This window comes from Marmota flaviventris, chromosome 2, assembly GCF_047511675.1.
Source record: "Marmota flaviventris isolate mMarFla1 chromosome 2, mMarFla1.hap1, whole genome shotgun sequence".
Classification (NCBI taxonomy): Eukaryota; Metazoa; Chordata; class Mammalia; order Rodentia; family Sciuridae; genus Marmota; species Marmota flaviventris.
In genome coordinates, this window is record NC_092499.1 from 111560359 (window position 1) to 111572640 (window position 12282).

At 38.3% G+C, this 12282-nt stretch overlaps 1 protein-coding gene across 12 annotated transcripts in view; it reads right to left on the minus strand.

Moving 5' to 3' along the window:
- The window catches only part of Dpp8 (dipeptidyl peptidase 8), a 59716-nt gene extending 47989 nt beyond the window's left edge, over positions 1-11727 (minus strand). For 2 of the 12 annotated variants that reach the window (XM_071608393.1, XM_071608388.1), the window contains exons 1-3: positions 11495-11726; positions 7543-7812; positions 6880-6992 (exon numbers count right to left, since the gene is read on the minus strand). In XM_071608393.1, coding sequence (XP_071464494.1) covers positions 6880-6992; positions 7543-7801 — 372 coding nt within the window. In that variant the 5' untranslated portion in view covers positions 7802-7812; positions 11495-11726. The other 10 variants (XM_027925735.2, XM_071608394.1, XM_071608398.1 and 7 more) reach the window with 7 other exon arrangements.
- Positions 11728-12282: the final 555 nt, after the last annotated feature.

Consider the following 12282-nt stretch of genomic DNA (forward strand, 5'->3'; position numbering starts at 1 on the left):
TTGTACTTCTAGCCAGGGCAATTTTAGGTAAGAAAAAGAAATAAAAAGCATCTGTGTTGTAAAGGAAGAAGGCAACTATCTCCATGTGTGGATGATATGATCTTATACATAGAAAATACTATAACTCTATTGGGCATGATGTTATACGCCTGTAATCTTGGCAACTCAAGAGGCTAATGGAAGAGAACTAAAAGTTGGAGGACAGGACTGGGGTTATGGCTCAGCGGTAGAGCGCTCGCCTCCCGTGTGCAAGGCACTGGGTTCGATCCTCAGCACCACATAAAAATAAATAAAATAAAATAAAGGAATTATGTACAACTACAACTAAAAAATAAATTTAAAAAAAAAAAGTTGGAGGACAGCCTGGGTAACTTAGTAAGACCCTGTCTCAAAAAATAAAAACTGCTAGGGATGTAGCTCAGTGGTAGTGTCCCTGGGTTCAATCTCTAGTACTGCAAAAAGAAAACAATATGATTCTACAAAATATAGATGTGGACAAATTGATCATCTTAATATTCATGTGGAATTGCAAGGGACACAGAATAGCCAAAACAATCTTGAAAAGAAGAATGTTGGAGAACCCAGATTTTCCAATTCCAAAATTTCTACTTTTCTAATCTTCAAAGTTTAGTTCAGAGGCTAGAAGGTGTAACTTAGTGGCAGAGTGTATGTTAGCATGTTCAAAGTCCTAGGTTCAGTCCCCAGCACCCTGCCAGTACAAAACCATGTTAATCAAGACAATATGGTATTGGAATAAAAACAGACATATAGGACAGTGGAATAGAACTGGAGTCCAGAAATAAATCTATGCATTTATAATCAACTGATTTTCAACAAGAGTGCTAGGACTATTCAAATGGGGATAGTTTTTTAACAAATGGTGCTGGGACAACTAGATATCCACATGTAAAAGTATCAATCTGGACCTCTAACACTGTATACAAAAAATAACTCAATGAATCAAAGATCTAAATGTAAGAGCTAAAACCATAGAATTCTTATATTAAAAAAAAGGTATATTGGATTCCATCAAAATTTAAAATTTGTGCACCAATGGACATACATTAGTTTTCTAGGGCTTCTGTAACAAGTTGCCAAACTTGATAGCTGGAAAAAAAAAATCCAGAATTTTATTCTCATCCCAAATTTATTCTCACTTCAAAGAAGATATATAAATGGCCAATAAACACATGAAAAGATGTTAAGCATAATTGGTCATTGGAGATATGCAAATCAAAACAACAATGAATTATCACTTCCCACCCACTGGCATGGCTATAAAAAAAATGATGGACCATAACAAGGATTAATGAGGATGCATAGAAATTGGAACCCTCATACAATACTGGTAGGGAATGTAAAATGGAGCAGCTACATGAAAAATAGTCTGGTAGTTACTTAAAAGTTTAAGCATAGGGCTAGGGATATAGCTCAGTTGGTAGAGTGCCTCACATGCATAAGACCCTGGGTTCAATCCCCAGCACGGAAAAAAAAAAAAAAAAAGTTTAAGCATAGTTATCACATGACCCAGAATTTCATTTCTAGATATATATCTCAGAGAACTAAAAATATAAATCTACACAAAAACTTGTATACTGGGCTGGGGCTGGGGCTCAGTGGTAGAGTGCCTGCCTTGCACATATGAGGCACTGGGTTCAATCTTTAGCACCACATAAAAATAAAGAAAGAAAGAAAGATATTGTGTCCATCTATAACCAAAAAAAAAAAAAACTTATATGCTAATGTTAAAAGCAGATTTATGTATAAAAGCTCCAAATCTGAAACAATCCATATGTCATATAAACTGATGGATCAACAAAATATGGTACAGCCATATAATGGAATATTATTTCACCACATAATAAAAGTAATAGTTACCTGCTTCCACATGGATAGATCTAGATAATATTATGTTAAAGAAACCAATCACAAAGGACTATATATCATATGATCCCATTTATATGAAATGTTCAGAATAGGCAAATCAACAGATTCCAAGGAGAATAGGGCCTGGCAATAGAGAAGATGAGGTGGAAGATTGTGACTGCTGATGGATTTTATTTTGGTTTGGATATGAAGTATCCCCAAAAGCTCTTATATTAATGCAGGTATGTCGAGAGGTGAAATGATTGGATTCTGAGAGCTGTAACCTAATCAGTCCAACCTAGTTTGAATGGATTGGATGGTAACTGTAGGCAGGTGGGGCATGGCTGGAGGAGGTAGTCACTGGGGATGTGCCCTGGAAGGATGCATTTTCCCTAAGGCCCCTTCCTCACTCTCTGTTTCCTGACCCTGCCATGAGCTGAGCAGTTTTCCTCCATTGAATCCCTCCTCCAGGTGCTATCTCACCTCATGCACAAAGCAATAGAGTGGGCTGTCTCTGCACTAAAACCTCTGAAATTGTGAGCCCCAAATAAACTTTTCCTCCTCTTGTTGGGTATTTTGGTCATAGCAACAAAAAAGCTAAAACAGAAATTAGGGGCCTGGGGTTGTGGCTCAGTGGTAGAACGTTCGCCTAGCATGTGTGAGGCTCTGGGTTCGATCCCCAGCACCACATTAATGTAAATAAATAAAATAAAGGTATTGTGTCCAACTATAAATTATATATATATATTTACATACATATATTTTTTTTAAAAAAGGATAAGTTAGTACTGGTAATGGGTTTGTTGCTGTAACTAACTTGACTATGTGGTTTAGAAACCTTTGGAAATGGTTTGTGAAAGGAATTTTGAAAAGTTTGAAGATGCAGGCTAGAAAAGTTTTAGAATGCTGTATGTAAGAGTTTAATTAGTGATTTTGGTGGGGGCTTGGAAGACCAGACTGGCAACAGAAATGCACACTGTGTTCATGAGGTTTCAGAGGGAATGAGGACTCTATTGTGAATTGAACTAGAGGCTACTAGTGTTATATTCTGGCAAAGAACTTGGCTACATTTTGCCCATATCATGAGACTTTACATGGGGCTGAATTTAAAAGTGATGGACTAATTAATCTGGCAGAGGAAATTTCAAGGCACCATAGCATCTTGTCAGTGGCATGAATATTATTGGCAGCTTTTAGCCAGATGTCAATAGAAAACAGAATTTAAGAATTTTAAAAACTTGAAGTCTGGCAAAAAAAAGTGTTTGTAAAGCTGAGGCCAAGGAATGTATGCTTGTTGAAGAGATTACAGACCTTAAAGACACACTAAGTACTTTGCACAGAGACAACAGAAAAGATGCCTCAAGAGCATTTTAGGAACTAGCAAGACCACACCCACCTTAGGCTCCTGGGTGTAAAAGTACAAATTCCTTTGATAAGAGATCATCCTTTTGCCCTACTGCTTGCACAGGAGGGCCTAGGAAGTTGTTTCACCATGCTGAACCATGCAGGTACTCAGAGGTACCTGCAGCCATGATACCAGGGGTCCCAGATACTGTGTGATCTGGTGGCAGACCTTGGCATCATCAATGTGGTGCTGGTTCTGCAGGAATGCAGGATGCTCTAAGCAGTCATGGAGGTTTCTACCAAGATTTGAAAGGAAGGCCTCACATCCCAGGCAAAGTATAGCAGTGTTGGAGTCCTTGTGGGCTGTTCTTAAGAGGGTAATGTGAAGTTGTAAATGTGAGGCCAAAATCCCTACAGGCTGCTGCTGACAGGGTGATGCGTGAGAGGGTGATGGTTGGGGAGGCCAACCAGGCTAAAAAGGAGCCCTTGTGCACTACAACTGGTTAAGTCCAAAGGGGTAGAGCTGCCCAGGGCCTTTGGAAATAGGGATATTTTCACATCTGGAAGCCATGTATCCTACATTCTATATATGGACCTGTTTGCTTGGCTAGGTTTCTGGTCTTTTTTTTTTTTTTTTTTTGGTACCCGGAATTGAATCCACGGGCACTTAATCACTAAGTTGCTTAGGGCCTCACTAAGTTGCTGAGGCTGGCTTTGAACTCAAGATTCTCCTGCCTCACCCTCCCAAGCCACTGGGATTATAGGTGGGCACCAGCACGCCCAGCCCCCATCCCATCTTTTTTGTCCCTATTCCTTCCTTTTGGAATGGGAATATTTACTCAAATATTGTGACCTCACCTTTACACTGTGACACTGTATATTAGTTGTGTGTAACTTGCTTTCAATTTTTATAGGGGCTTACAGCAAGAGTTTGTCTTGAGTCTCAGAGGAGACTTTGTCTTGAGTCTCAGAGGAGACTTTGGACTTGGACTTTTGGACAGAGAATCAAGATGAACTAAATGCATTTTGCTCTGTGAAATGGACATGAGCTTTTGGGGATGAGGGCAGAATATTATTGTTTAAATATGAGATGCCTCCCCCCAAAAGCTCCTGTAATAATGTAGGAACGTTTTGGAGGTGAACTGAATTATGACAGCTGTGACCTATAATCAGTCCATCTTGGTTTGAATGTGCTGGAGTTGGTAACTATAAGGAGTGGGGGTGTGGCTGGAGGAGGTGGGTCACTTGAGGCATGCCCTAAAAGAATGCACCTTCCCTGCAGTTTCTTCTCCCTCTCTAGTTCCTGACCCTGCCATAGGCTGAGAAGTTTTCCTCCACTGGGCCTTTCCTCCATGATGTGCTGCCTTACCTTGTGCCCAACTAATGCAGTCAGCTGTCTATGGACCAAGAGCTCTGAAATTATAAGCCCCAAATAAACTTTTCCTCCTTTAAGTTCTTCTTGTTGGGTATTTTGGCCACAGTGATAAAAAGCTAACTAAAACTGATTTCTTTTGGATGAGGAAAGTGTTCTAAAATTAGGCTGTGAAAATAGCTGCACAACTCTGTCAATATATTAAACAACATTGAATTGTACACTTTAAATGGGTGAATTGCATGGTATATGAATTACATTTCTATAAAGCTGTTAAAAATAAAAAATGAAAAAGCATTTCATATTTGAACAAATCAAAAGAAAACTGTGGTGGCTATCTTAATATTAAAGAAAATTTCAGAGCAAAAAATATTACCAGACACAAAGGTCATTTCATAACAAAAAGGAGTTCAATAAATCAGGGCATAATAATCCTATCTACTTATGCTCCTAGTAACATAGCTTCAATATACATAAAGCAAAAACTAATATGATAGAACTAAAGAAATAAATAGTTGGGGCTGGGGTTGTGGCTCAGTGGTAGAATGTGTGAGGCACTGGGTTCAATCCTTAGCCCCACATAAAAATGTAATAAAGAGGGCTGGGGATGTGGCTCAAGCAGTAGCGCGCTCGCCTGGCATGCATGCGGCCCGGGTTCGATCCTCAGCACCACATACAAAACAAAGATGTTGTGTCCGCCAAAAACTAAAAAATAAATATTAAAATTCTCTCTCTCCCTCTCTCTTTAAAAAAAAAAGTAATAAAGATATTTTATCTACCTAAAACTAAAAAATAAATATTTTAAAAAAATAGTCAAATCTATAATTATGGTTGGAGATTTTTTTAAAATATATTTTATTAGGTGTTGATGGATCTTTATTTTATTTATTTATTTATTTATTTATATGCAATGCTGAGGATTGAACTCAATACCTCACACCTGTTAGGAAAGTGCTCTACCACTGAGCCACAACCCCAGCCCTATAGTGTGAGATTTTAATATTCCTCTCTCAATAACTGATAGAACAGATAAGAAAATCAGTGAGAACACAGAAGACATGAACAACACAATCAAGTTGGTCTACTGGGCATTAATACAGCACTCTACCCAAAACAACAAAACATTCTTTTCAAATATACATAGAACAAATACCAAGTGCTCTACCACTGAGCTATAATCTTAGTCCCAAGGAATTTTTTGTTTTAAAGAAAAGTCACAAGCCTATACAAAAGAATACTTGAGATAAATAGCTGCCCATCAAAATAATGAGCTATCATAGAAGTTGTTTTTTAAAAATTATTTTGAAAAATATCACATCTTAGTTCATTTTAGCCCAAACATGCTATTCAGTAAGGAAATATTCAACATGAAAATAGTAAATGAAAACAAAAAAGGGAAACATTGGCACCTAAATCATTATTTTGTCACTGGCATATTTTCAATTATTCACTTTTGTCTAAAGGTAAACTACTGAGGAAAAAAAATAAACAAAAACAAAAACCCTAAAGCTTTGATTTTACATAAATTACTTAGAAGCAAAAACTGAAAGAAGCAAAAATTGAACTTAGTATCTTTAAGTTACTGCTGTTACTAAGCACTAGAACTACAAATTTAAAGATTTAAATAAAAATCTTCCTAGAGGGCTGGGGCTGTAGCTCAGTGGTGGAGTACTTGCCTAGCATGTGTGAGGCACTGGGTTCAATCCTCAGTGGCACATAAAAATAAATAAATAAAATAAAGATGTGTGTCCATCTACAACAAAAAATATTTTTAAAAAATCTTTCTAGAAATATATGTTAGATTTTTTTGTTTTGCTTTGTTTTGTACTGGAGATTGAACCCAGGGCCTCATACCTACTAGGCAAGTGCTCTACCACTAAATCAGAGCTACATCTTCCCCATTTACCTTTTTTGGACAAAGTCTCACTATATTGCCCAGGCTGACTCCTAACCTGCAATTCTCCTGCCTCAGCCTCCTAACTATCTGGGATTGAAAGTGTATACCACCATGCCCGCTTATATTTGTTCTTTAATGTCAATTTCCTTCCTCTAGATGTGAGAATTACTAGAAAGTTTATGGAAGGGAAAGGTAGTTAAAAACTGAATTGTAATTTTTCTTAGTTAGATGTTAAAAATTGAATGGAACTTAAGGTCACACATGTAAAAATGCTGAAATGTTTTAATTATTTTTGACTCATATCTACTTCAAATATAAACCCAATTGAATTTCTGCCTCTAAATAAATGTGGATCTGAAATATACATCAAATCATAGGAATAACAATATTTAGTTTCTACCTGAAAAAGATCCAAAAGAGGCTTCCAAGACAACATTAAGACTGCTGCTCTGTTGATAGTTTTAGGAATTTCAGAATAAAATAGTGTATTTTCTCTGTTTTCACCAGACATGGCTAAGGAAAAAAAAAATCATTTATTATTATGTTTTCAAATAGCATTCTCACTACAATCACAGTACAGCATATGAAGCCTTCTATACACTGCAATACTTTACAGTCTGTGGGACCTAAAATAAATATTAATATGTAGGATATGCAAGTGCCATATGCCTTAGAAATTTTCTTCAATAAAAATGAAGTTTCACAGAAAAATGCTTAAGTTTCATTTTGATATTCAGGTCTTAATTCCCCTCTAACAAAATATCATCAAAGCATATAAAATGATATTAGGAGAGTTAAGACAATACCATTTTTAAATTTAAAAAAAATTAGTTTGTTAAAAGTTGGCAATAGACTCACGGGATTCCACTGTGACAACTCCTGATTACTAAATTTCTTTTTTCTGAATTATCTATTTGGAAATAAACACAGATCTACCAATTCTAGCTTTTCTTCATTATAAAAAATTCTATGATTGTAATCATTAATACAGACTTTGGTGTTTCAAATAAAAGTATATTTTACACTTTTATAATATACTCAGAAACTACAACTCTATACTTACCAAGATAATAGATCCTATCTGAATGAGGCCCATCTGGATCATTCCTCTTCACAAACATAAAATCATGTGGTGCCTTAGCCATCATGTAGCCATGATATTTTCTGGTATCAGCAAGCAGCTTTTTAAGCTGACTCCAGGAATATCGCTCAACATAAAACGGCTCCAGTTTAGGCTGATCCTGTGATTCAATATTCTCCTCACACTCTGCAGTCTCAAATATCTCAACACCCAGCTGTTCTGTTTCCATTGCTGCTGCCATGTTGCATTTTTCTAGAAAATAAGGCACATGAAGCTATTTACAGGGCTGTCTTACATTATCAGAATGACAGTCTGACAGGGGCAAAACCAAATAAAACCACTAAGAAAAAATGCCTTTTAGCATAGCTGCAATGAAACCTAGTAAGCAATAGCTCCCACTTCTCTGTGCTCGGTTCAAAATGAGATTATTTTAAAAATTGAGGTCATGTCAATTTCACAGTGACTATAAATCCCTATGGGAACTTTTATAAAAGGCTCTCCTTAGATATCTCTTGCCAAATTCCTTTTTCTTTCCCACACTTGAAGCAAACAGGCCATATGCCAGTTGGCTGCTATGCTCCACCCAAGAACATGTCAATAGTGAAGCTAAATATGCCAAGGGAGTTGGGTTTTTTTGCATTTAAAAAGGTAACACATTTGACAAATGTGAATTTCTCCAACTAGCAGAATAATCCCAACTGGAACAGTAATAACACTGTCACAAACAATGTCCTTGTAATAATCTTCCTAGGGCACTTACAGGAAGAAAGTGTAAATATTGTTTCCTTTTAAATGGAATTCTAAACAACAAAATACTTAACTGGCTGGTATGAATCTTTTGTGCAGCCCTAGACATCACTATCATATATACTTGAGATGACTAATATCTCAAAGAAACTTACATGACTATGATTATACATTATCTAACTTATGCTTTGTTTAAATGAGAAAGATACTATTCTTAAGTGGCTTTAAAGTAGTTGTAGAAAGCATTTAATGTTTATATCAATATTTTGATAAAAATTTGGACACAAATTTACTAGTTTGACCCCCAAAGCATTAATATTTCATACACTAACACTTATTTTTCAAATGTCAAAAACATGTGGGCTTGGACATAACAAAATTGTACTTATGAAACCAAATTTCACATAACTATTAAATACTTCTAAATGGCTGTGTTTGTAAGATGATGCATTTTTTTTAAAGCTCAATTTCTGATAAGAAGTAACTTTTGAGAAAAAGTTATTAGCAGGTATGGGCTGTGAATAAGTCCATTAGGTATGGAATACTGGCTTGAAAATGAATTGAACTGTGTGCCCAAGATATTGTTATTTTCTTTTTACCCTGAACTGTATTACCATTTTCAAAGTAACAATAGCAAAAGTAGACAGAAAACTCATTTGTTACATCAGGTATATTTATAATATTATTACAACTAGGCATTCATATCCAACAATTAAAATACAAAAACAGCCCAGCTGAGAATTAAGTCAGTTAGCTCAACTGGTATGTAACACACTGATATTTGTGAGGTAGATTATAACAATGATGGTTGTTTGACCATCTAAAAGCTAGTGGAGGCCTATTTCTACCAAATGTGTCAATGAATCTAGTTTTATATCTAATGAAATGAGGAACAAGTGAGAGAATCTACACAAATTTTGCTCATTTCACATGTGTTAAATTTAGAATTTGGTCTTCAAAACACTGCTTGCAAGTATAGGGCTAGGAATAGAACAGAGAATCTTAATAGTAAAACTTCTCAAGCCTTATTGCTCAGTTTCTTGGGTCATTATGTAAAAGATGCATCAGCTTATATATAAGTTAAAATCATCAGGTATATTTCTGAATTGTACTAGCTCCCTAGACTGTTTCTCTCTATATACATACATACATACACACATGTGCACACTGTAGAATTCAAATGACATTCTGCCACTCTGTATATTTACAGCCAATGTTTATTCCACCCTTTCTAGGACAGACCTGGCATTATGGTAGCCATTTACACAAATGTTTATAATTGATTTAACTTCCAGAACTCCCTAATACCTTGTATAGAATTACATTCTCAAAATGTGTGGCCTGAAGTTTCTAAAATAAAGTCAGCATAGTCTCTACAAAGTGCATACTTTTCATTTCCCCACCTACCTCTTTACTTATGGACCTTCCCTGGTGCCTATCTGATTGTATTTTCATCTGCTCAGATCTCTTCCACATTCAGAGATCATTTTCAAGTGCCCCAACTTCAAGCACAGATCCCCGCACTTATCCTGCTCTCTTCTCAGAGGACTCTTTCCTTTTCTCACCATCCAATCCTGCTCACCAGGATAATATAAGACTCTTGGTCATTATTAAAACAGACCATATGTAGTCAAAAAAAGATTAAGTATAAAAAGTTCCAAAATAGCACTTAAAACTGAGAACTTTTTGATGTAATATATGCCCAAATTACTTTGTCTGCAATTATCAAAATCCTAAATTATTTTCCGATATGGTATAGCCCAATTTACTCAAAAGAATATCCTAACAGTAGTGTAAACCTTGATGTTCAGACATACATTAAAGGGAATTATGGAAGAGCTAAAAAAGCTAGAGGGTATGCAGATGTGAAGTTACTGGCTGGCAGAATAGATCAGTGGTAGAGCTTTTGCCCTGAGGTGGATCCCCAGCCTAGTCCAAAAATAATAATAATAATAATAATAATAATAAGATGAGGTTTCTATTACAAAGCCTCAAAAATGACAGATATAAAATTTCTATTTGCCTATTCCTGTGCCTCTTTTATCTAACAATGTCATGGTTAGAGACAAAAATCAATTCAGTAGGATGAATAGGAAGAACTATAGGCCACTTTTTTTTTTTTTGCAGAAAGGGAACTAACTTGAATTTACTAATTTAAGATTTTCCATAAGATAAAGAATGTCCTACTCATTTAAAGTGCAGTCCATTTTTCTTTTCCTTACCACAAGATTGAGAATAATTGAAATGGGCAACTTTTCTGGAAAAAGAATCATTATGCTTGTTGAAAAAAAAAATCTATGATTACAAATGATACTTTGTTAACAGTTTTAATTCTGGGCTCCCATAGCTCAAGTAGGTGAAGATGAGAGAGGTGGTGAGAAAAGTGGCAAGTGGAGAAAAAGTTATGCTAGCACAGCAACAACAGGATGTCAAGACACCTCCCCATAGCACTAAACCCCCACCCCCATTCAAATAAGGGTGTTGAGTTAGAGAACAACTAAAGGGCTCTAGAGTTTGGACCCATTCAAATGGCATTCCACAAACAGTCGCCCATTTCAACATGCCGCGGCTCACCGAAGCCTAGATATTTCACTCTTCAGGGTCCACGGCTACTCGAAAAAATCATAATTACAGAAGGGGCCAAAATCTTGAAAGCAACGAATAGGAAAATGAGGAGAAGTACAGATGCTGAAAAGAGGGGCTGGAAGGATAAAAAGTGTTAAGAAAAAGTGTAAGGAAGTTGGACAGGACAGTATCCTGAAGCGGGTGGTTGGAACAAAAACCGACCTAGAGTGAAGCAGTAGGGAAAAAAGAACACCAGCTGGGAAACCAGAAAATCTGGGTCCCAAGCCCATCTGCCACAGTCGGACTTTAGGCAAATCCCTTCGCCTCTGTGAGCTTCCGTTTCCTTATCTGTGAGCACAGACAGTACCCGGCCTCCCAACCCCAGAGAGGCTTAATTAAGATAACGGACGTGGAAGTCCGGAGGGCAGCACCCAGCGCTCAGGGGCGCCTGGTGAACGTTGGCTGACTCGGAATCTGAGTCTCGGCTTCCTCTTCCGGCAAATGGGGCCCCGCCACCGGCTCAACCCCGCGCGGGCAGCTCCTCGGCGAGGCGGACAGGGCCCGTGGGCAGAGGCCCAGGCCTCGCGGGCGAAGGGGAAGGAGAAGGGGGCGGATACTGCACCTTCCCCCCCGGCCCCGCCCGGACCGTCCTGACGCGCGCGCGCTACGGAGCGGGCCTGCGCCGCTTCATGCCGCGCCGCCTCCACTCCGGGCCGGGCTACAGCAGCTTCCTCGGCGGCGGCGCCGGTTGCAACCCCGACGGCGGACGCGGCACTTAAAAGCGGAGGACGCGATACTTAGGGGCGCCGGACACGGTACTAAAAGGCGGCGGCAGCAGCCCCAGCACTTCCGGTTCCTCGAGACCCGACCTCCGACTTGGGGAGGCGCGGCCTGACGAAGAAGGACACTGCTCCCAAGATGGTGGGATTCTCACCACAGTGCCGTCTAGGGGCCGGAGGAGCAATGGAGGCGCGGGAAGTCAGGGAGAGCAGAGATGAAATCCAAAAGGGGCAGCGACTTGCTTTTATGACGAACCTCTTAACCATTCGTTCTTTTCACTCAAACATATTGGGTAGACAAAAATCCCTGTCCTTGTATCAGGCAAAGTTGTAGAGGCTGGGATTGGATGAGGAAGCAAACCCAGCAAAAATCTCTGCCCCTTCATGGAGATGACAGGAGAAGAGACTAAGGCGATGGAGACATGAGTGCCACATAGTTGTGGCAGCCTGAACTTGAATTCAGAAAATTTGGTCCTAATATTAGTGAACTCCAGTAGGTCAATCTCTGGGCCATGGTTCCTTTATCTGTCTGTAAAAGGGATATAACGCACATATCTTAATTGCAATTAAAGAAAATTATCACACTAACACATAAAAACGAAGCCGGGCACGGTGGCACACGCCTGTAATC